This window comes from Aptenodytes patagonicus, chromosome Z (genome assembly GCF_965638725.1).
Source record: "Aptenodytes patagonicus chromosome Z, bAptPat1.pri.cur, whole genome shotgun sequence".
Classification (NCBI taxonomy): domain Eukaryota; kingdom Metazoa; phylum Chordata; class Aves; order Sphenisciformes; family Spheniscidae; genus Aptenodytes; species Aptenodytes patagonicus.
Genome location: NC_134982.1, coordinates 43259854 through 43282522, shown reverse-complemented (window position 1 = coordinate 43282522; position 22669 = coordinate 43259854). Strand labels below are relative to the sequence as shown.

At 37.4% G+C, this 22669-nt stretch overlaps 1 protein-coding gene across 1 annotated transcript in view; it reads left to right on the top strand.

Moving 5' to 3' along the window:
- LOC143173128 (guanine nucleotide-binding protein G(q) subunit alpha) overlaps positions 1 to 22669 on the top strand; it is a 144628-nt gene that overhangs the window by 36833 nt on the left and 85126 nt on the right. The window contains exon 3 of the mRNA XM_076363203.1: positions 8029 to 8213. Coding sequence (XP_076219318.1) covers positions 8029 to 8213 — 185 coding nt within the window. The remainder of the gene's footprint in view (positions 1 to 8028; positions 8214 to 22669) is intronic.

Sequence of the window (22669 nt, the reverse complement as noted above, 5' to 3'; positions counted from 1 at the left end):
GAAGGTGGAGAGGGGAAGGCGCTGACTTCCAGTAACGGGTTGTGCCTGGCTGCATAGTAGTACAGTGTGGTTTTGATTATCTGGCACAAAGCTATATTTGATTAACTAGATTTCTTGCAAAGGAGTTTGAGAGGTTCTGTTTCAGTAAAAAGCTTGAATTAATATTAATTTAAGAAGCTGCAGAACATCAGCTGAATTCTAAATTTTAATTTTATCTTCCCAATTGTCAGCAATTCAGTGTCTTACTTAGACCTTATTGTAGTAATGACTTGGACTGTTTTAATTGCGTCACTGATACAATGAGGATGACTTTTAGTTTTATTTCTTTGAGTTCAGTGGCTGCACTAGAGTGACAAGCAAAGTTTATTATCTGCTCAAACACAACCAGATTAATTTCTAAGAGGGTTTCTCTGCTTTAGAAAGCATTCAGACTAACTGTCTACCTAATGGGAGGTTTTCTTTCCCTTTTTTAAGGAAGTGAGAGAATTCAGCTCCCATACTCTTCTGTGGAGAAGTTCATTAGTACAAGATGATATTTATGCATATAATAATCGAGAGGAAAAAAAAATAATTCTTAGATAAAGATGGTTGATACAGTTTTTATAATCTAGTTTAGGTAAGGAAAAGAGACAACAGCTTAAGTAATATTTTGTAATGGATAGCATTTGCTTAGTTTTTCGTAAACATTTAAGACATTCAAGACTATTCTTGAAGCAATTCACTCTAGATTGATGCAGATGTTTCACGTTACTTATTTGATATAATTCTCCACTTCCTGAGCTATATTCATAAAATTCTACCTGTCCTTTCTTTGGAAGGAATCTTTACTTATCTTCCCAGGCTCTTTTTTGTTGTTACATGAGTCATTCATTAAATGATACTTTGTTTTCTTTCATAGAATATTGATAGTCATCGTAACTAAATGTTTATAAATTAGTAAAATGATACAGAGGAGGTAATTTAGTGAACGGCAAAATGATTATATGTTTCCTTTTTTGAAAGCAAGTGGAATATGCAGATGTGAATTGTGAACAAAATAATTAAGATGATGATTAGGTAGTGATGTTAACTTGAAGAGATTCTGTCAGTAGAGCAAACACTTGGCAATAGAACAGTATATACACCTCTCCCAGGTTTTTTATTAATGGCTCTTAATTTAAACCTGTGCTTCGTTAAATCTCAAAGGCCATCACTCGAGTTCTCTCCTAACTTAGCTTTTTGTAGTTATTCCATTCAGTTTTTAACGTAAATATAAAACTGTGTGCTACTGGTGTAGGAACTGACGTCAGGAGACCTTAGGTCCCTTTCTGGCTTGTTTTGTTGCCTTGCTTGAAACTTCAGATGCTTTCCTGTTCCATAGTCTTTTCCATTAGTCTAACTGAAACACCATCGAAAATGTTTCCTAACATCAAGTGACTCTTGTGAGGTGTAATCTATTAAAGTTAATTAAGGAGTTTGATAATCACAGAAGGAAGATACTACAGTACTACTGTTCATTTTATGGAAAATATAGTATGTCTACTATATTCATTATCAGGGCTCATATTTCCTCATAGAAATTCTACTCATGTTTCTGGATGAGTTGCCATTTAAATTCTTCGGTGTTATACCTCAGTTTTTATGACCAAGATGAAAATGGTCAATTCCAAAAATTAATTTATAATTGCATAAAATGGTTGGAGGTATGGGTTGGTCCTTAAGTATCTTTCAAGAGATATGATACAGAGATACAATATGTCATGGAGATAATTTTTTTTTTAAGCAATGGAGAAAAAGTTGCATAGAGTACTAGGAGTCCTCAGTTAGAAAGGAGTGCTAGGCAATAGCTGCACCAGCTTGAAGCTGATGGACAACTCTCTAGTTCTGGCCACTGTTGACGGAGGTAATGGTCAAGGCTGTAGAGGTAAGGATCCATTTGTAAGGCATCAAGATGAGGAACCTGTCTGCGTAGGTACTCGACCGTGTCAGATGGACAGACCTGTTTGTTTAGGAGCCTGCTTGTTTCACTAGCCTCGCCGCCTTCTTTTGATGGAGGAGAGACATTCTAGTTCTGCTCCAGAACTTGCACAGAGGTGTTATGCGGTGGGCTGGGGAGCTTCACCTCCACCTGCGGGAGCTTCACTGCAGACTCTACCAGCCCAACGTCCCTCCCGACAGCGGCCTTCAACAGCAAGGCTGAAAGCTGTTGTTCCAAGTGGTAGGACAGACTGGCTCCTTTGCTTCAGCTCCCAGGATGATCTCATGCATTCTGTAGTACGTTTCGGATATTTTGGCACCTGCAAAGCCAGGCCAGTCCAAGGCCTGAATTCTGCGTGGTTTTTATGTTTTCATATAGGGCCATACTTGGTTTCAGCAGAAATGTGATCCTGCTGCATTCCACTGCTGGAACAGCAACAAAAGAAACCATATTTTTTGTTTTCTCTATAGCTGAATTAGTAGTAGCACAGAGGACATAAAACTCTCTTCCAAGTGAAATATAACTTTATAGTTGAAATCAAATATTTTTCTTCTCATGTGTCACCTCTCTATTACTGTTTTAGCTCTTACTCCTCATAGGAGTTACTCTACTACTTAATACCTGATGAGGTTGATTTCTGCACTTTTCTTTAAATCTGTGAGGCAGTGCACAACAGACTGCTTTTTCTGGGTAAATGTTTGATGAAACAGTGTAGGTATAGTAATACTGCAAGTCGAAAAATGGTCAGCAGATTGAAGTGTCAGACTATGCCCAGTCCGTGCAGGATGCTGACTCTACTCTGACCCATGAACCTTCACTTTCCAGGTACCTCTGGGCTTCTTTCCGCCACTGAGTCCCAAGCTAAAAGCCAGTCTTCTGCGAACGTACACACTGTTGATTTTAACAGTTCTTAGTAAATGTATGTGGATAGTGACTAACAAGGTAGTGGATTTCAATGTTTGGGGTTTTTTTTCTTACATATTAAGAATGTCCTTTTCTATCTAATTTAAATAAGAAATTTCAAACAATAAAATATAGCCTTTTTTTTTTCTTGCCTTTTCATAGGCCAAACTTAGGAATAAACCCAGAGAGTCAGGCATAGTTTAGCAGCATTTCTTTTCTTAATAGATGCCAGTGTGGATTTTGCTTAGGGAATGGCATCTTTGTTGTTTTAGTTTAAAAACAGCCTTGTATTTGATCACTCAAGATATTATATTTCAGATTTATTTAAGTTACAGTGCAGATAAATGCGAAAACAAGTACAGGTATGCGTTGTACACCCTTGTGAAAGAAAAGTTTGTCACCCTAAGCTTCTAGTCTTGAATTATTTTTAAATTAGTCTCCTATGTCTTCCTTGTCATCTACCACATGAGTTTTGAAGCCACTCTGCCAGTAGTTGCATTGTCATCTATTTAAAATTAACCATGTTTTAAGTTTTTCCATAAGTTTCACAGGACAAAGAATGTTGTGTTTCAACATTTTGTAGTTTCATTTTTGCAGGATGTGCACCAGGAGTAACAGTAATAATACAGTAAATTGTGCATGATATGTATGTATGTGTGTGCAAGCACGCGCGTAAGGGATTACTGCTGCATTTAAGTAACCTGACTTCCTTCCTGGTTCTGTATTTGGAGATAATACTGCTGGGGGGACTTTCAGAGTTCCTGTTGTAAAATTCTTGATGATGCAGTAATATATGTTGCTATTACCATTTGAAGAAAAAAATTTTGGGGAGGTCTTCAGAGATTTGCCAGGTTGTAAGATGCTAAGCTCTTGCTTACAAGTTTTGATAATCCTCTATGCCACGCTTGAATGGGAATTCATCACTATTTGAGACATTTCTTCACTGCTTTTAGAAGACAGTTAGTTAATTCTTTTCCTTCATCAGTTGGGTTGTTTTTTTATCTGGAAAGAAATTTTAAAAAAGTCAGATGACCAACCATAGTGTGTGCTTGAATCAAGACGTTCTTTGTTTTTCAGTCACACCATTGACATATCTCCAAAGTACCACCCAAGAGTTATATTAGGATCATGGAGCTTTTTTGGAAAGTCCCTGTTTTTAATTAAAAAGTTGAAGAGGGAGGGTGGTGGTAATGATAATAATAATGATATGATGATGATAATAATAATAATAATGACATTCAGGTATGTTGTGTGGCCTTCAACTGTCTTTTGACAGATGAGAAGATACTACTCATCTGGCTTCAGAGAACTGATCCAAGTCTTGACTAATTTAAATGTGTAACGGCAGCCAGCACAAAATTGATCTTAGTATAATTTTTATCCCACCTTGGTTGATTATGCTGATCCACTCCGTTGCCATTTCACCTTTGCTTTCTCCTTATATCAGCTAGAAGTATTCCTGGGATGATGGTGGTAGAAGCAGCGGTTAGCAGAAGCTGTAAGGCATTCAGATCCTCTGAGGACATGTAGATTTTTTTAATCCACTTTCAAGTTTTCTTCTTTTCACCAGGTGAAACAGGCCCACTCAAGAGTCCTGTTCAGCCTGTTATCCAGTGTTGTTTTTGTTTAGTATGGCGATAGGTAAGATTTTAGGCACATGCTGCTAAGTTGTATTTCTTAACTTGCTCTGTAATGGATGAGGCTGTAGAAAGCACAGTTGGTGTGTACCAGTCAGCATCTTGGTCTTCTTATAATGCCAGTCATGGGATTTTAAAAGCCAAAAAATACATAAAAATAATCAAATCTGGGTTTGACTCAATGCAGTAACAGTGATAGTTTAAAATCCCACTCCCCACCAGGAATAATGCTGTAATGATTTCAGCTTTGCTTAGCTGACCCTGGTAATTCATTATGCCAAATTTTTCCCTGTTTCTCTGATAGTAAATAACATTGCTTGTTTTCTTTCCAATTATTTTAGTTTGGGGGGAGGGATCTGAGCAAATCTCTAGTGACATGCTTGTAAATGGTGTTCTATCACTTTTAAGCAGTTTTCACATAAACAGGACTTTTTTTTACAGAAAGATTTGATGCCACTGTTTTAAAAAAAAAAAAAAGCCATACTTGAAATTTTCTTTAAATGCTTTTCTTGTCAGCAACAATATAAAAATATTTACTTTCTGCCCTTGATCGTAACAATCTAAGAGGAACTATCAATGTGAAGTTTTTGTGAGTTCCTGTATATTGTGCTGAAAATGAACATTTTCACTTCTTAGTAATTTTGGGGCAATCCTGTAAATTTTATTATTATCTGTCATTCGTATTCTTTTATCCTATTTTCATGCATTCTGTGCTGGAAATTTTCCATGGTTTCCTTTTTCACCAGGATACTTTTCACACTTTGCTCCTGCGCATGTGATGCTCCGTGCAGTTAAGGAGGACTAGAAATGTTCTCATAGCTGCTGCTGCCTTAACCAGAAAATTAGTCTGTGGGCAGGCACAAGAAAGTAGTTTTAAGCATTGACCTGGGGAGGGACAGACTTGAGGAAGCTTTGAGATGGGCTTCAAAAAGAAAGAGAGATACCATTTTCATATATGTATGGGTAGTTATACATATTTTATATGTATATCAAATATATATTTTTCATATATGTACGTATATGAAAAAAAATATAAAAATACATTGTGTGTGTGTATCTATACGTCTTTAGATCTCCAAGTATAATTTGTTACTGGTCTTTGGCTGACAAAGTCTTAGTACAGTGACACCCAATTGCAGAACCACAAAGCTGAATAAGATGCAGACTCAAGTTTTAGATTCTTCTTTGGATTTTAATTTTGTTTTCCTACGTATTGCAGTTTTTGTAGACTCACTTTCCGGGTGTAAATAATCTGAAATACTGTCTTCTTTAACATGATGCAGATTGCTTTACCACCATGTTTCTTGTGTGTGATTATCATGTGTTATATTGATTGCTACCTATGCTCCCGGTAAAGAATTAAAAGAATTAGAAGCTTCAGGTTTTAAAACAGAATAGATAATACAAGCATGTTCTTCCTATCTCTATGCTAAATTTGCATTTGGGGATTTTGAAGGAATCTAGATTCCCATGTAGGGAAGCGTCAGGACCAAAACTGGAAGTCACTTTGTATTCCACTGGTTCAGAGGTGTTTGGTGGAAATTATTTTCTTAGGCATTAGTTAAAGCAGAATCTTCAGTAAGAGAGTTAAATCGTATCAAAAAGGCATCTCATAACCATTCTGTGCTTTACAGGTTCATGTTGAACAGATTTTTGTACTAAATATGTGACATATCTTGCAGAACAGCTGGACAGTATTACAGAATTACTAAAAAATGTGTGCTATGGCACTTTATTTCATTTAGTATATAAGGACATGACTCTGTTTCATAGGTTTCAGAAAAAGAGAAAAACGGTGGTGGTCTTAAAGGTAGCCTAAAGTATTTTTTACTATGTAATAGTTCTGTATTGTCTCGGTTTGTAATTTTGTACAGTCTTAGGAAAGTAGTGTTTTCTCCCCACTGGTAGATTGCGGAAGCGTAAAGACCTCACCTCTGATTCTGATGAACTGGAAGACAGGCAGATATTGACCCAGGATGGCCCGTACTACATCACCCTTTCAGCAAAGACCCATGCCTGGTTAGCATGAATTCGTCAGGTTGTGTGGGGCAAGTTCTGCCTGGTGGCTAGGCAGTGCCCTGCAGAGGTGGCCTGCGCATGTAGTGCTGCGCTCCTGACCACAGTGCAGGCTGAGGATCCCCGTCAAGGCTGAGGGTGGAAGCAGGCTTGGTATCACTTTTCAGCTTCAGAGCACGTTCTTCTTCATTAAAATAATAAGCACTTTCTCCCCAGAGAAAGTAAAATTGGTCAGTATGTAACATTGTGCTTGATTTTCTGGGAATGTGTGTGTAAGGAATACTTGTGTTCGAAGTTTGTTTTATGCGTGCGGGAAATTGGACTGAAGGTTTCAAAATTATGCTCATGGTAAAGACAAAAGCTTTTAGAGGCTTTCAGCTTAGCTTTTTGTAGTGTGTGCTATCTCGGAAATAGAGATATTTATGCTCCTTTAACCTTGCACTGCATTGCTGTGAAACACACTTCTCTGACAGGACACCTGAAACGTTATGTGAGGGGCATAAGGTTGTCTTTGTCGTGGGACATGAGTATTATGGTATGAGGCATGAAAGCTTTACAGAAATGATTAAAATAAAACCCAGGCTGAAAGGCTGAAAAGCACAGCGCTGAGCAACGTACCCTGGTGCATGCGTTTTGTTTCCTGCAGGGCTGAGTAGCTGGGTAAACGCAGAGTTCATGTGGCTGTGCAACTGCTCATTCTAAGTTTCAACTCCTACTTTTAAGCAAACACAGGAATAATATAGATAAGCTCTTCTAGTCACAGAGGATGAGCTCACTGAATAGGAGCAAAGGAAATATGTTGTGTGATGTATTCCATGTGAAATTTCCAACAAGCAGGTCTTAACTTTAAATTGACGAATAGTCAGAAATGTTCATTAACAAACTACTTTTAGTACAGAGTACAAAGGCGCGAAGAAATTTAAAGGAAGGAAGGAATGACTGCCCATTAATGAATATGAGCCAAATTTTGATTAACGCTGATATCACATGTTTCTGAGGTTAAAGTTTGCAGGGCTGTAATTGTTACACTACTCGCCTTTTTTTAAAAAAAAAAAAACACAACAAAAAACCAAACCAAAACACAAACATATCTATTGGTTGTACACTGCCTACCATAATGTCCTGAAAGTTGGCCAAGGAAGATAATTTTTTTTTCTTACTTTCTGAATTTTTGTGATAGAATGTCTCATAGTAATTACCTGAAGTTAGATGTTTTGGACAATTATATCTTCCAAGAATGGAAGATTTTTAAATATGCAGTCATATATTATATGTATATTTTGGAGTTTTGTTTTACTCATTAGTTTAGTTGTTAAATCAACATGCAAGTTTTAATTCAGTGGTACTTAAGTTGCTACTGATGCTGCTGTTTGACACTGAACTGGTCCTTGTAGTTACCTTGCAAGCACCACTTGACACTGTTCAGCCCTGCACTAAACAAGCTGTCAGCATTGTGCAAAAAAAGTCATGTTTGTGCCCAGTGGCTAAAGCATATCCTTCTTATTTGTCTTGCAGGCACAGGAGAGAGTGGCAAAAGCACGTTTATCAAGCAGATGAGAATCATTCATGGATCAGGTTACTCTGATGAAGACAAAAGGGGCTTTACAAAACTGGTGTACCAGAATATATTTACAGCAATGCAGGCCATGATCAGAGCCATGGATACCCTCAAAATCCCATACAAGTATGAACATAACAAGGTGAGATTTTTGTTTATTTCTGTAGCTGAAGCTTTTCCTCTTTTTATTTTAGGAAATATACTGAAGGTCTCAAAAAAATTACGTCACACAAATTATACTCAAAGTTTAGAAGAAAAGGGCATCTTCCAATCCTGCCTTTAGTTCTCTGCCCTTTTTGCTGTTTTGACAACACAGAGGTGCTGCTTTTAACAAGAGAGCTGCTCTTAACAAGATGTCTGGGGAGGTTTATCATAGGGCAGAGGTTTAATGGCAGGCTGCTGTTTGGCTGTGACTTTAGTTACCCCTTGTCTTTTCCTCCCAGGCCATGCTCTGCACAGTTAAGCCATTCTTCTGATCTGTAGCAGAACCTTACGCTGAAGGTTTGCCATTAACATTACATGTGGAAAAAATTCAAATTATTAGAAAAATAAGTGAGGATACCTGTTTGTGTGTGAACATATTGTGAAATAAAACTTTCAACACAAGACCTTAAAACAGTCGGATTCTTTTGAGATTGATGCTGTTGTTGAAATTTAAAAGGACAAAATACATTTGAAATGTTTGGAAGGTTCATCTCTGACTAGCCTGACTTCTTTGCAATTTTGTTTTCTATATTTACATTTTAAAAGAAAGATAAGTAAATAATTTAAGCATTCCATGAAGGAGAGTGAAATGCTTAGTGTTTACTTGAATACATGGTAAGGCACAGGATTACATGGCTATATCTCCCACTTCTTGTCACAGGAGCAGTACGACTTTGTTTGATAACAGTTCCTGAGACCTGATTTTTACTGTTGAGCCATTACCAGCAACTTTGTCAGGTGGAGAGCTTAAGATCTCTCACAAGTGGAGGGCTCACCTTTCTGTCAATCTTGTGAAAGAGTATTTAATGATAACTTAGTAATCCTGGATGAAAATAATACTTTCTCTGATTAATTACTCAAAAGTTCTTTAATATTTTTTTGAAGTATCAGAAACTATCAAAGAACAGGGACATTTACAATAAAGAAGTAAGTTTCCATTAACTGGGGGAGACAGGATGAAATAAACTTGTGTTAAGATGAAAATCTTTTGTGTCTACATATATGAAGTTTAATTATTAGAATTGAACTGCTGTACATGTTTTAAGGCATCTGATTTAGAAGTAGGAAAGGTAAAGCTTATTACCAGGTTAAAGAAGCATTGTTTCTCTGTTTGCATCTGCCAAAGTCATTGCAGATGGTCATGGCTTTGTTGGTGATGGATATAATATTGCAATAACCAGAGTCTTGCAGGAGCCTGGGTTTATGCAGTGGGAAGTCAGGAGGATCCTGTCTGTCAAAATCCATATTGTTTACCTTCTTTAATGGTGGGTGGGGTTTTTTGTGCACAAGAAAAAATTTGAAAAACTTGTCATAATTGGTAAAAGAGACTGTTGAACTTCCTAGTCTGGCTGTGTGCTGGAGCTGTCTAGTTTCCCCTTATCCCTCATGAATCAAAATCAAATGTGGAATTACTATTAAAAAGAAAACTGTATTTGTATGTGTATTTCAGCCTTTTGGCTCCATGTTTTTGCTGTGCGGAAAGCATACAGCATACTGACCTGAAAAGTTAGTTGATTGTAAAGTGCAATCATTTTTTCTTCAAAACTGGTATTGATTGTCACTTTGCCGTAGTATCTGGAAGTCCTAATCGTAAATCAGGAATTTTTTTCCTTGTATTATACTATGGAGTATATGTTCTGTAGTTGTTGTGTTTTTATATAGTTGGAGTGAACTGGTTAGGTTTGGCATCGCTGTATACACATGGCCAGAGCTGTTCACTTTCTCTGTATAAAAGTAACTTTCCTGAAGGTGGGAGTCTACCGTTGTGCTCAGCTCCTTCACAAGCGTTCCCATCAGTTTCTAATAGGGCTACATGCAGAGTGAAATAGAAGTCACCAACTGACAGGGTCGCAAGGCAATTCCTGTATGAATTCCTTTGGAAATACAGGGGAAACCAAACGGGATACAGCATTGTTCCAGAGTAGAGAAGATTGTGATCTACTACACTTAGCTTTGTATACAAGGTCCCTTCACTTTAAAGCAGTGAACACCAATCAATTGGTTAATCTGCTCCTTTTTTTTAAAGGCTGTTGAAAACAAACTCATTAGCCTAGCAGTCTAGAAAACGCAGGAAGGGCACTTCCTATTAATTTGAATCTCCTATCAGGAAGTCCTATCTCTGGAGAGAATATCTCAAAGTTTGAGTAATAATGTATTTTTAGCACAGTAGTTGTTTTGCACAGTAGTTTAGAAAACTGCAGCTTAAGCGGGTATTGATGTGGTTGGGCCTAAAGAAAAGTGACCCTTTTTTTGTCAAATTCTTCGTGTTCTGCGATAGGCTTTGGGGCTACAGCAGAAATGCTTTTCTCTTACTGTACCAATTTTCTTACCTCTATCTGGGAATTACTAAAATTGGAGTGTTGGAATTTGAAGTGCTCTCGTATCAAAAAGTTAGTTAAGTAGGCAGTTGTGATCTTTGTGTGGTGTACAACATCACAACAACATTGAGGTTGGATTATTTTAATAAAATTTGCCTCTTGTTACATTGATTATAAGTTTATCAAGTTAGTTCTTGTAGAGTTGTGTTGGTTTCATAGTCACCAATATAACTAAAGAGGCAGAGACTAAAATGTATTGTCCTATATTATAATAATCTAGGCTGTTTTGAAAGATTTATTATCAGAGTAGTGAAAGTCAATTGAGAAATGTAATGGTGTTTAGAATGTAGTATCTCAGAACTGATGGTTGAGCATTATAACATGAAAGACATTTCTTTTTCGTGTTAAACTTCAGAATATGAGCTGTACTGAGGTTTAAGATAATGGGTTAGGGTGATCTCTTCTCTTAGGAATTTGTCTGTCATAGGAAATGGCGGCTTATGGACTGGTTTTTCATTTCCTTTTGGGTAAATGTTATTGTGCTTCCGTTACTTATTTTTTAATTAGAAGTTGTGAAGTTTTCATATGGCTCTTGAATTTTAGAGTAAGAAGTGTTTTATGAAATACGGGAAAGCCTTAGTTTTCTATAGACATTTTCATAAGCAATTCTTAAAATTGCCTGGCTTTGCAAAATTTTGTGTCTGTGTACAGTACTAACTCATGTGCAACCACAGATATTCAAGTGCACATTTTTTAAAAAATAAAATACAGGTTTATGGTTTTTACAGTTTGTCTTTTTAGAAAGCTGAACTGTGTATCCACGCTTCTGTCATTCCTTTCAAATACTGAAATAAGATGACCATTCATTTTAATCTTCGAAATTCTCACATTCCCAGTGTTCTTCATAATGGCTTAGAAGCCTTTCCTTCAGATAATGTAGTGTCCATTTCTCCTCTTCTATCCTTTTTTTTTTTTTAACACGTCTAATATTGCTGAAGGTCAGGAGTATACATGGGTGGCTTTTTTTTTCCCCCCTCTCTTGTCGTTAAGAAGTTCTATCAAGTGTATTAGTATACTAAACAAATAAATCTGTTACTATACTAAACACCGACTACCACTGTTACCCCATAATGTTCCCTTTCAGTGTAACTTCCAAAAGAGAAGTTGCATCTCTGCTCTAGCTGACAGTATCAGGAAGGTGTCACTCTGTCGTGATTAACAGGCAGGAAATCTTACTTGAATTCCATGCCCATAATTTCCTGTGAGACTTCTTAAATATTCATAACAAGATAACTAATGTGAGTAACGGTAACAGAACAGGCTACAAGAAAGTTTTTAAAGAGGCTGAAAACATAAAAGCAAGTTTTATTGTAGACCTAGACGTTTGCTGTTAAGTTTCTAAGAGTGTTTTCTGCTGAAGTTGTTTCTGTATTTACGCCTATTCCCTTTGGGGAATGTTTTGCAGTAAAAATAAGCAGATATGGGAAATGCTTTCAAAGTCCGAAATCTTACTGGCATTATCTTCAAGTCCATGTTTACCTTGTTAGCTCATTTCTTCTAAGTCAGACAAATCCACTGGAGCAAACAAATAAAAATAGGGACAGAAGTAGGACAACAGGAGTGGGTATGGAGTCAGACTGCATAAATTTTTATCTTGGGTAAACAGTTGGGGGTGTTAAGTGTTCTAGATCTCTGTAGTGAAACTTGATGTTGAACAAACCTAGGTTGGAGGAAGGGGCGTCCTGCAGACACCTCACCTGATATGCAGAGTGTGAAGGACTGAATCCAGAGCTGGAGTGTGCAAACACTGGGAGGGTTATTGACTGCCAGATGATGCAGAATGTGTGGGATTTCTGGCCTTTGGGGGGGGTATGTTTTGGGGTTTTGTCGTTTGGGGTTTTTTTAGAAGCAAGAATGATGTTCTTGGGATGGTGAAATGAAATGCCTATTGGTTTGGAGCAGGGATAATCAAGTGGCTCTTCAAGCAGATGGAGAAACCTGAACAGTGCCATGTGCACAAACAGTATTCTGCAGAGTCTCAAGCCTGCAACAGAGGGCTTAAAGCAGGTTGCAAGAAAAAGAGATTTATACTAATAGTTTTAGTATTTAATCCATCGTGGTACTCGGTTAGTATTTAAGTATTCTCAGATGTTCTTCTCCAGGCACTCAAAACCAAATAAAAGTTACCCAATAAATAGGGGCCTTGCAGAAGAGTTAAATGCTTCTAATACCAGGAAGCTCCAGATGCATTATTTTGGCAAGAAACAGATTGCTGCAGAGCTGGCTAACATGGAAGAAAATATAGTTAGATTTAAAGTATCACGGTCCTTTTAACAACATGTATTCAGATACAGGAACTGAAGAAAGCTTTTTTCAGGAGCCATAATGTGAGGTAAAACCCGTCTCCCTGATAGCTGTGTTTCCTCCCATGAGGACATTGATCAGTGAGCTTTAGGGGCTCCAGTAAAGCCATGAACAATTTCCTCCCGAGTGCTTCATAGAGAGTCCTTCATGAGGATTTTGACAATCCTAACTAGATCCCATCCTCTCCCCAGCTGTCTTTCTCATCTTTTTATCAGTCTCCTTCTGTCAGTCATTTACTCCTCTCATGCCCTACCTTTCCCTCTGGCACCTCTCCAGTCTTACGTACATTTGACCTCAGCAGGTCTTTATCTACTTACCTGTGGCCTCACCATTTTGTCCTACTCTCTGCTGTTTTCTTTCTCCTCCTTTATATTGAATAAAATTTAAAAAACAAAAACAAAAAACCCCATACATGTAGTAATTTACATCCTGTCCTCTTTCTACCAGTTCCCTTCACTCATTTGCTTGCTCTCTGTTTAGAGCAGAGGTCTCTTGCATTTGTCTGTATTGCTCCAATGGATTTGTAAGTTGCTTGTTTGCTCTGTTATATTCTGCTTAACTGTTTCATACTTTACCCCAACACAAGTGTGAGTTTTAGGTATTTTTCCAAGTGTGGGGAAAAAATAATTATGTATCAGAAGTAAGCTAGACAAGCAGGGTTGAATGTTCCCATGAAGAGCTGAGAATATCTTTATTTAAAGTAAACATACAGATAAATTAACACTTTTCCTTTCCCCAATAAAATAATAGGTAATTTCACCGATGTGAAATGAGGAAACTGTCTTAGCATGCAGTTCAACATAAATTTGAAAACTAAATTTTAGCTACTCTTTTTGCAGACCAATAAGATTCTTCCTCCTTTAATATTTCGTATTAAGTGAAGCTCTTTATTTTTTTAAGTACAGCATTTTAAGTGATTAACTGCCTTTTGCTAATGGGAGATGATAAGTCATATACAAAAACACTCATGTGGGGCATGATGTCCGTGTTTTATCTTTCCAGTTCCACCATTTACTCTTTCTGCAAGTGTGGAGAATGACTAGGTGGTAATAATGCTGGCAGATTCTTGTAGATTTTGTGATCACTCATATACTGGATAAAGGACCATAAATATAGGAAAACAGGCTTCTAGCATTTTTTTCCTTCCTTTCTTTCTGACTATTTTACTTCAGATATGTTTGTCACTTAGTTATTGGAATGGTTCTGACTTTCTCCGTAATTAACAACAGTTATGTAAATATAGGTATTTATACAATATAATTTTATACAGAAAATATATAAACATAACCATACATAAGTATTTCCTAGAGGAAAATATTTAACAGTAGTAGCTTCCTGATTATTTCATTAATTTCTAGAGAAGACATGCTAAGGTTATCCAGCATTTATGTCTGAAGTAATTTCAGATTGAAATATTTTTGTCATATTTTCCTCTGAAACTTTATGAAAATATTTCCTTTCTGCAGTAAACTTTTCTGGGGAACTCGGATCCAGTTATGTTCTTGTTATATTACATAGAATGACTAAAAATTCTTGAAATCTCATGTCTTCATTGTTCATTTCTAGTAACACACAAAAGTTGCTTGAAATAAGGTTTACTGCAACGGATTAAGAAATCTTCAGCTAAAATGGACCATATTTTTCTGCAGGTTTTGTCAGTGTCTTGTTCAGTTTGCACTTCCTATGTGGTAAAAGTTACAACGTCTGAGATGCAAGAAGGCTTTGTCTCACAATAAAATTCAGCTTTGGCTTAGAAAATAGGCTAATGTTAACCAAAAGAGTTGTTTTAAAAAAACAAAAGAAAACACAACACCCCCTTTTTTTTTCTCAAGTATAATTTTTTTTGTATTGCCTGATAGAGGTATTCACATCATTCCTTTGATTCTCTACTTTTTCTGAAAGATCATTTTGCTCTTTTTTTCCTCCCTCGTTAAAGTAGGTATAAAGTCTGCACATGAAGAGTTGGTTACATATTGATGCTTCATCAGTCCAATCACATGCCTACCTGTTTTCAGACTATGGGCCCATGTAGCTCCACTCTTAGACTTTATATTCACCTTGGGTGATTGCATAGAGGTGAAGCATGAAGCAAGAGTCCAGTGTTTTGCTTCTGGAAGAGGAGGTTGGCAAAGGGTAATCTAAGCATGACATTAGTCATGTTATGTTTTACTTTTTTTCTAATAGCTTTTATAACAATCAAACACAATGCTGTGGTTGCGTGCTTCAGCTTTGACAAAAAAGTGTACAGATCTTGACTGTAGATTGTTTAATGTTATTGTGGACCTAAGATACGGGGTAGGTAGGAAAGTAATTTATTATGTGCAAGTCACTTCTGTGAACAGTCTCAAGCATGACAAAAGAGCGCTTAATATTGGGTTGGAGGGGTAGTAACTACCAAGAGTTGCTTTTAATTCTTCCTAACATTTCTCTCTGACGTATCTCTCCATTTCCTTATTTCCTATCATATGTAAGAGTTTGTGGGCACTTGGCTGGGGCAAGTGATACTGTGGATAAGCTGTTACGATTAAGGTTTTTTCTTGTTAATTAAGGTTGTTTCATGATTATGACTTCCCATTTTTCTTAATGTGACCTATCGGCCAGAGTTTGGCCGATTTTGCTTCTTGCTTGTTGTTGACAATTTGGCTTATTGTTTAGTTGTTAACCTTCTAAGCCAGTTTGTAGATACAGCGTAGTAATAGGTTGCATGTACATGTTCTGGTAGTTTGGAGTGTTGCTTGAAAATTTCCAGAATGCATGTTGTGTCTTGAGTTGTTTGTGTTTGGAGATGCTCTCTATTTTTAGGTATTTTTTGTTTGGTAAACTGTGACCGCTGGTTTGAGAACTTAAGCTCTCTGTACATATTGTTGGCTGTACAAGCAGGTAGATGAGTGCTCTAAGAAGCAGCCTTGGGCACACCTGCCTCCCTCCTGGACTCCAGCACAGCCATATGCCGGGTGGAGGAACGGTGGGGATGTGCCACAGAGGAAGAGCTATTGACATAGTCATTATGTAAGCCTCATAAATCCTATCGTGACATTCAGGGTTAATTATACCACTTCACGGCTATTTTGGTGTTTATTTCTGTTTATCCAAAGAATAGAAAAACACAGGGATGGGATTTAATGTTGAGTCATTATCTAGTCTGTATCTATTTGTAATCTACCAAGATTTTACTCTGCATGTTGTAGAACAAAAGCATCATCTTGACTTCGGAAAGTCTGACTGCACACTTCTTTTTCTAACTGTACCATTTGTAGGGCCACCCTATGTCATATTGCATTTGTGAAGAGCTTTAGAACAAAGTGGAAAATCGATTTGTACGTATGCCCTTGTATTAGTAGCTATTTAGTCAGTTATGATTATTTTTGAGGTAGCCCAATAGTTTCTTCTTTACTGCCGGTTCTGCTCAACTCTGTGCTTGGAATTGGAGAAACATGGTAGCACCCATTACTCAAGGGTCCTTCAAGGATCATTTAAAGCAGAAATCTGCTGAGTACGAAACGGACATTCAGTAATTTTTACACCCATAGGATGCACTAAGTATTCTCTCAGACTACACTGTCAGCTTGTAGTTGTGTAAAAACAGGATTCGTGTCCCGTGTAAGAATTTTAAGAGTTCTTCTGATATAATAGCACTTTTCTGCAGTTTACTAAAATATTGCTTCTGAACTGAGTGTAGATGCAAAGGTAGTATCTGTTACTAGTTGACTTCTTCAGTAAGAGAAAAGAATATATAGTTTGGATTGGAAGAGGGTTTTTTGGTTGCTTTTGTTCTTAATTGTTCATTTATTTTTATTAAGGGTACCAATCAAGATGATATTCCATGAAAAAGTACATTTCTGTGTCTTAAGCCGTAACAGCATATGTACAAATATCATTTGAGAATAAAACTAAGGCCAGACTAATTCATTGTACCAGCCTCTGAAAGGTAAACTCACTTCTTAAAGGCACCCGTCACAATCAAATAGGAAGACTCTTGTGCAATTTTAAGCTCGTAGACGATAGGCTTCCCCCCCGCCCCCTCACTCATAAAGCCATGTAATCTGTGATTTCTGGGACAGAATATTTTTGAGAAACTTTTGAATTACATTTTTATATGATTCCTTTGACCCTGTGTATTTTTTTTAAAGCTGCTTTCATTCAAACTCTGGATTGAAAAAGGACTTCTTGAAAGCTCAAATCTTTTGCAGTAAAGTTTTAATTACTTTTTCTCATAAACCTAGAACTCTATGGGTTTCCTTTAGTTATTTTTTCCTCCTTTTCTTTCTCTTACTTTCTCTGTCAGTCAAACTTCTAAATACTGCCTTGACCTTTGAAAAGTTGAAAGAGTAAAAATGAAGGATTGAAAATAAAGCCATTCAAAACAGTGCAAAAACATACCGGATATTATAAATTCTCTTGCAGCAAGTAGTCTGCAAATAAAAAGAAGGGCACGGGACAGGATGAAATGTGGTGACATTTTTCAAAAATATTTTACGAATTTTTTAATTTAGATGTGCAGTAACAATTTGGGGAAGAAAATTAACTTCAATACTTATTCTCTGTTTTGAAAAAGCTGGAGTTTTTTCAACCACTTGCCACTTTGTAAGCAGCTTTTGAAAACTCTTCTGCAGTACAAGAAGTTAAGTGCTTCTTTGATGATGATGATGGAGGAGCCATCGGTATTGAACTGAGACATCAGTAAAAGATATGAAGAATGTTTGACTAGCGTATGTATGTACTGTGGTGTACACGGTATAAAATGGATTTTTATTAAAGAAAGTTGGAGTTACTTGTCTGATTCAAACTTGCTCATAAGGAAAGGTGTTCAAGGATATGTACGAGGAAATTGAGGAATGCATGAATGAACAGATCTTTTCAGAGGTTGCAAAGGAGCCTGCACACTGAGAATAATCAAGGTATTTCTGCAAGGGAGAACATAGACCGTGCAGGTGGCTTCTAAAGTATGGTCAGGAAGTTTCTGTGGACCCTTTTGTGATTTAGAGGGGGTATGTCTGTTTGTGTAGGCTTGTTAGTTTTTAGAAGCATGTTCTTTTAGAATTTGTATAATGATACTGTGTTGTATATAGTTCATTTACTGGTTGCTCTTAGAGGGGAATCTAAACACCTGTTGGCATTTTCCAAGATGAGTCTTGGAATTTTTTTAATTCCACCTGTGTGTAGTTCTAGTGCCACTGACCAGGAAAACAAATTGTGCAACCTCATTATTAGACTCATTGTGAAAAGCCTCATTTTAAACAAAAAGTTCCTCTGCAGGGTAATAATTATAAATAAAACCATCCTAATCAGAGAGGGGCATGGCAGTACAGCCTTGTCGCTCATGTCCTTCTTGTGTGATAAACAATGACTTGCACTGGCTACCCTTGCCGTAGCGGAGTACTCATTCACTGCATTGCAAAATGTTTCAAACAGCAGCTCCTTCCTGGGAAAAATTACATAACTTTTCCTCATCTCTGTTTTAGAAAAGAAATGTACATTTTAAAGAAGTAGATTTTTGAGGATCTAATATTAATGTTTGAGAGAAGCTGTAGCTCGCTCACTAGCTCCGTTGTTTCCTGATTACAGTGGTGTGTGTATGCTTTTACTGGTATGTTTCTGCCTATCTGTCCCTTTTTGGATGCTTGTCATCTTTTGTGGTCTTCCTGTAGAGCTTCCTGTGCGCTGCTGTCTGATGATACCATATGAATCAGCAATGTGGGTGGTGTTTTGCCCATTTGACAAATAAGAAAACTGCAACAACAATATTTTTAGTTTTTCTTCATTGAAGTCAGTACTATTCAGAGACTTACTTTCTGAATTCGCATTGGAATACATTTCAGTGATCCAGTAGGTCTTTTTCGATTTATCATCTGCTGACTAGGATATGCAGTAGAAAGCAACCTTTTATGAACACATCCCAAGCAGATGTTATAACCATCTGGATGGTGAAACAGACACCATCTACAGAAACCTTGCCAACATAAAATGCAATCAAATTCTGGCTGTTCAACATTTTAATGCAATTTTTCATTGTGTCCTGCATTACTGGTCCAAACCACATGGGAATTAGATTTTACAAAATCTTTCCTCTTGGGAAAGGCATGAAAATTAGATTTCCCATATGAAGCTACCACAATGAGAGGAAATTTAAACAAATATGCCTTCGAGGGGGGTTGGTAGAAACGTGTGTAAAGGGAGCAATACAGTTGATATGTAGGCTGAGTTGTCAAGAACCTACTTTTAAAGTAAGGGTTAATCCCTGCAGATAGTTTTGTTTAGTAATGCTTCTCCCGTGTTCAGATGGTCTCATTCAGTCATTATTCTTTGAACATGACATAGTTATTTCTCATTAGGGTACCAAATAAGCTTTTTCCCTAAATACCCTTTTTTTCTTTTTTTTTTTTTTGGCCATTTTAGATTTGGCAATTAGATCTCTTTCTTTGTGTTAAGGTTTGTGTTTCTTTTTTTCTTCTTTCACCTTGGGTATTCTCCCTATCAGATCTTGTGCAATTGTATTCTGCTGAAGAGTGTAAGAGGAGGATAATAAACAAGAACTGTTATACTGCTGGGTTTTTTACCTGGTTCCCATATTCCTTTTGAACTTCTAGGCTTTTTGAAATTCGGTGCGTTTCTCAGGAGAGTCTTAGTTTTCTCCAGCAGTATGGATCACAGAATTAATCAGGAGGGACTATTATTTGACGTAGCTTCGTACAGCTGGACAAAATGTGGTTAAGATGGCTGTGGAGTACAGACTTCCTGATTTAGTTGCATTTTCCAGCACCCACTTTGCAGAGACAGGGTTATACCAGCGGCAGAGTTCCAGGGAATTTTACTACAGTGCTTGTTAAAAATAAGTATTTTCAAGTGGCTGAGGAACTAAACAGAAAACAATGCCATAATTTTGGGTCTGCAGTTGGCAGCATTGCACAAAATACAAAACATACCTTCTATAAGCTACATGAAAAGAAGGGACAGTAACTCTCTCTTCCTTACAATGAACAAAAATGTAATGCATGCTTTTACTATGAAGTAATTTTGTCTTAGAAACTGGAGTTCATAGATGCTTTGAAAGACTGAATAAAAATGTGCTTAACCAGAACCCTACCGCACCCAAAATTCAGACATCTGTATTTGTCTCCATCTCCTAATTATGCCTCACTGCATCAGCAGATGAGTGTAATGAAAGTAACAAGGATAAATCTTCACTGTTATGATATGTTATGGGTGCCAACAGTGTTACAGTTTATAAATAAAATCAGTAACTGAGCAAAGCATTTTCCTCTGCACTTCATAGAAATTTTTTTCCTCAGCACAACTAATTATAGAATAAGGGAAAGGCTCACGCCCTTTAAAATGTTTCTTGCCATTCTGAGTGTTAGTCTGTGCTGTCTTTCATCTTCTTACAGCATCTTGCTATGCAGAGACCTGTGCTTGTGGAGACCTATGGGTAGGTCTGAAATATTAATAACTAGACCTTAAAATGAAGAGCAGTGCTGGAGGAGTGCTGAAAGCTGTTGTTGGGAGACTGTTCAAAGGTAGAGCTTTTCCTCCCTCCTTTCCAGCGTGCTGGACTGTGGCTCCATCCAGTGCCCCAGCCCCTGCACCCCTTGCCCCACTTGCAGTAGCACTCTCATTATGACCTGTCCCAGGATGACCCCGCATACGATTTACAGTGTGGAGTCATGAATGGAGAGCAGCGGTAGCATGCCCAGCACGTGCTGCCGTGGATCACCATGAGCTACACAGTCTCTCTGAGCTAGGTTCTTTCACCCGTGTGGGTGAGCTGCGGTAGGCTGTAGGGATATCCTGTCTTCGATCCCTCTCGATTTCACTGGCTTGTGTGGCCACGAGGAAGTCAGTTTTACCAGAAGTGTTGAAAATACTTGCTAAATCTGGGTAATTTGATCTAAATATCCTATAGTAATGCCTTAATTTGTTTTACTTGCTTAATTTACTTAATTTTAATAGCTAGCATAGCTGCCAATAAGGGAATTGGAGCAGCATATCTAAGAACCCAAATATGGATCTTGGATAGGATCCCACAGCATTTAAGTAAACATTAATGTTACTTACTTTAAAGATAGAAAACTTTAAGCAAATGAATTTGAGTATGGCGATTGTCTCTATTTTTTTTCCTCTTTTTGACCTCTGTATGAAACAAAACTGTTTCCTCTCTTTATAACATCATTGTACCAAAGTGTTAATCATACTAGTTTGGGGTTGCTTCAAAACCTGTGTGATTGCAGAAGTGAATACTGGAATCATGTGTTAGTGGCTCAGTGCCTTGTGCCGCTCTGCAGGCATACAGAAATAACACGCGTTGCATACACGGGAGCTGGTTCAGATAATCAGCTGCAGTGGTTTTGGATATATGCTACCCATGCCCAACCTCAGGATCTCCACACTTACCTCCAGTCCCGTGCAGTATTCATGTTGTGAGTGTACAGAGATGTGATTAGACCACCATGGGCTTTGATGAAGTAGGGAAAGCAGAGCAGTACCCACTAGATCCATTAGCAGCTGATCAAAGTTAGGTCAGCCTGGAGGATGTTCTGGCTTAACTTGGAGTAGTGCCTGAAGCTAAAAGCTTCAACAGTCAAGAGAGTGTAAATCACTACCTTATGCTTAACTCTTTCTTTTCTTTTCTTTCTGTTGTTGGGAGGCTGTTCAAAGGTCTTCCGAACTGCCAAAGGTCTTCCCCCCGGCCTTTGTTGTGTGTCCCCCGTCCCGTCCCATGTGTCGTCGTCCCCTGCCCCCCAGCTTTATTGTGTTCAGCATATATTGCTTGGCTAGCTTTCTGGGTTTGACCTCAGACCTCACATGCAACAATAAAACATTCTAGAAAATGTCAGTAAGTCAATACCAGACCCTTTTTGGGGGTAATTTTTAATGTACATTTATTCACTGGCTTCTCAGATACTGCAGGTAACTAAATATGCCTTCCACTGGTTAAAACGAGGAACAAACTATTTCGCTAAGCTAATTCAGAAAGTGGTCTTCCTGAAGCTAAAGTAACCAACTGAAGTTTTGCTACCAGGTCTCATTTCTTTCAGACCTGATTTGTTTTTTGAAGACTTCTTTTCTTTTTAATTTATAGAGGTTGATATTACTCATTTATCACCAAAACCAGGATAGAAAAATCCTTTTTTTTCCTGGTAAAAAAATGATGTACATTTTCATCTTTGTTTTGAGACTGAAAGTATAAGCTGTTGCCTGTCCAGAAATTTTTTTTGTTCACTGGTTTCTGAACAGGGATTTCACACGTTATCAGGGTTTGTTGTGGTTTTTCCTTTTATGGTGGCAAAGTTACTTTTAAGAAGTGAAATTCTGTATTCTGGATATGAAACAGCAGTGATTTAACTACAATTCAACTTCTAAGTAAGGCAATTTATAAAGAACTGCTTCAAAAATAATTTTATTTTAATATTGGCTATATAAAAAGCAGGGAAAGAGATGCTAGCTTCAACAAATGCAGTTTTTCTCTGAAGAATCAAAAGGCAAGCTGCAGTAAATTTCCTTTAATCTGATGAAATTAATGCTGCCTCTTCTGGCATCAGTTCTTTTAAATATTTAAAAAGAAAATCTCCACTCTTTGCTAAAACATGTCTGACAGCATTTTAAAGTTTTTTTTTAATAGGTTGCTAATTGTACTAGCAGTTTCTAGACACAGGGAAGGGCTTTTGATGTCAATGTTTTTATTCCTCAATCTGGATTCAACAAGAGGACACATAAC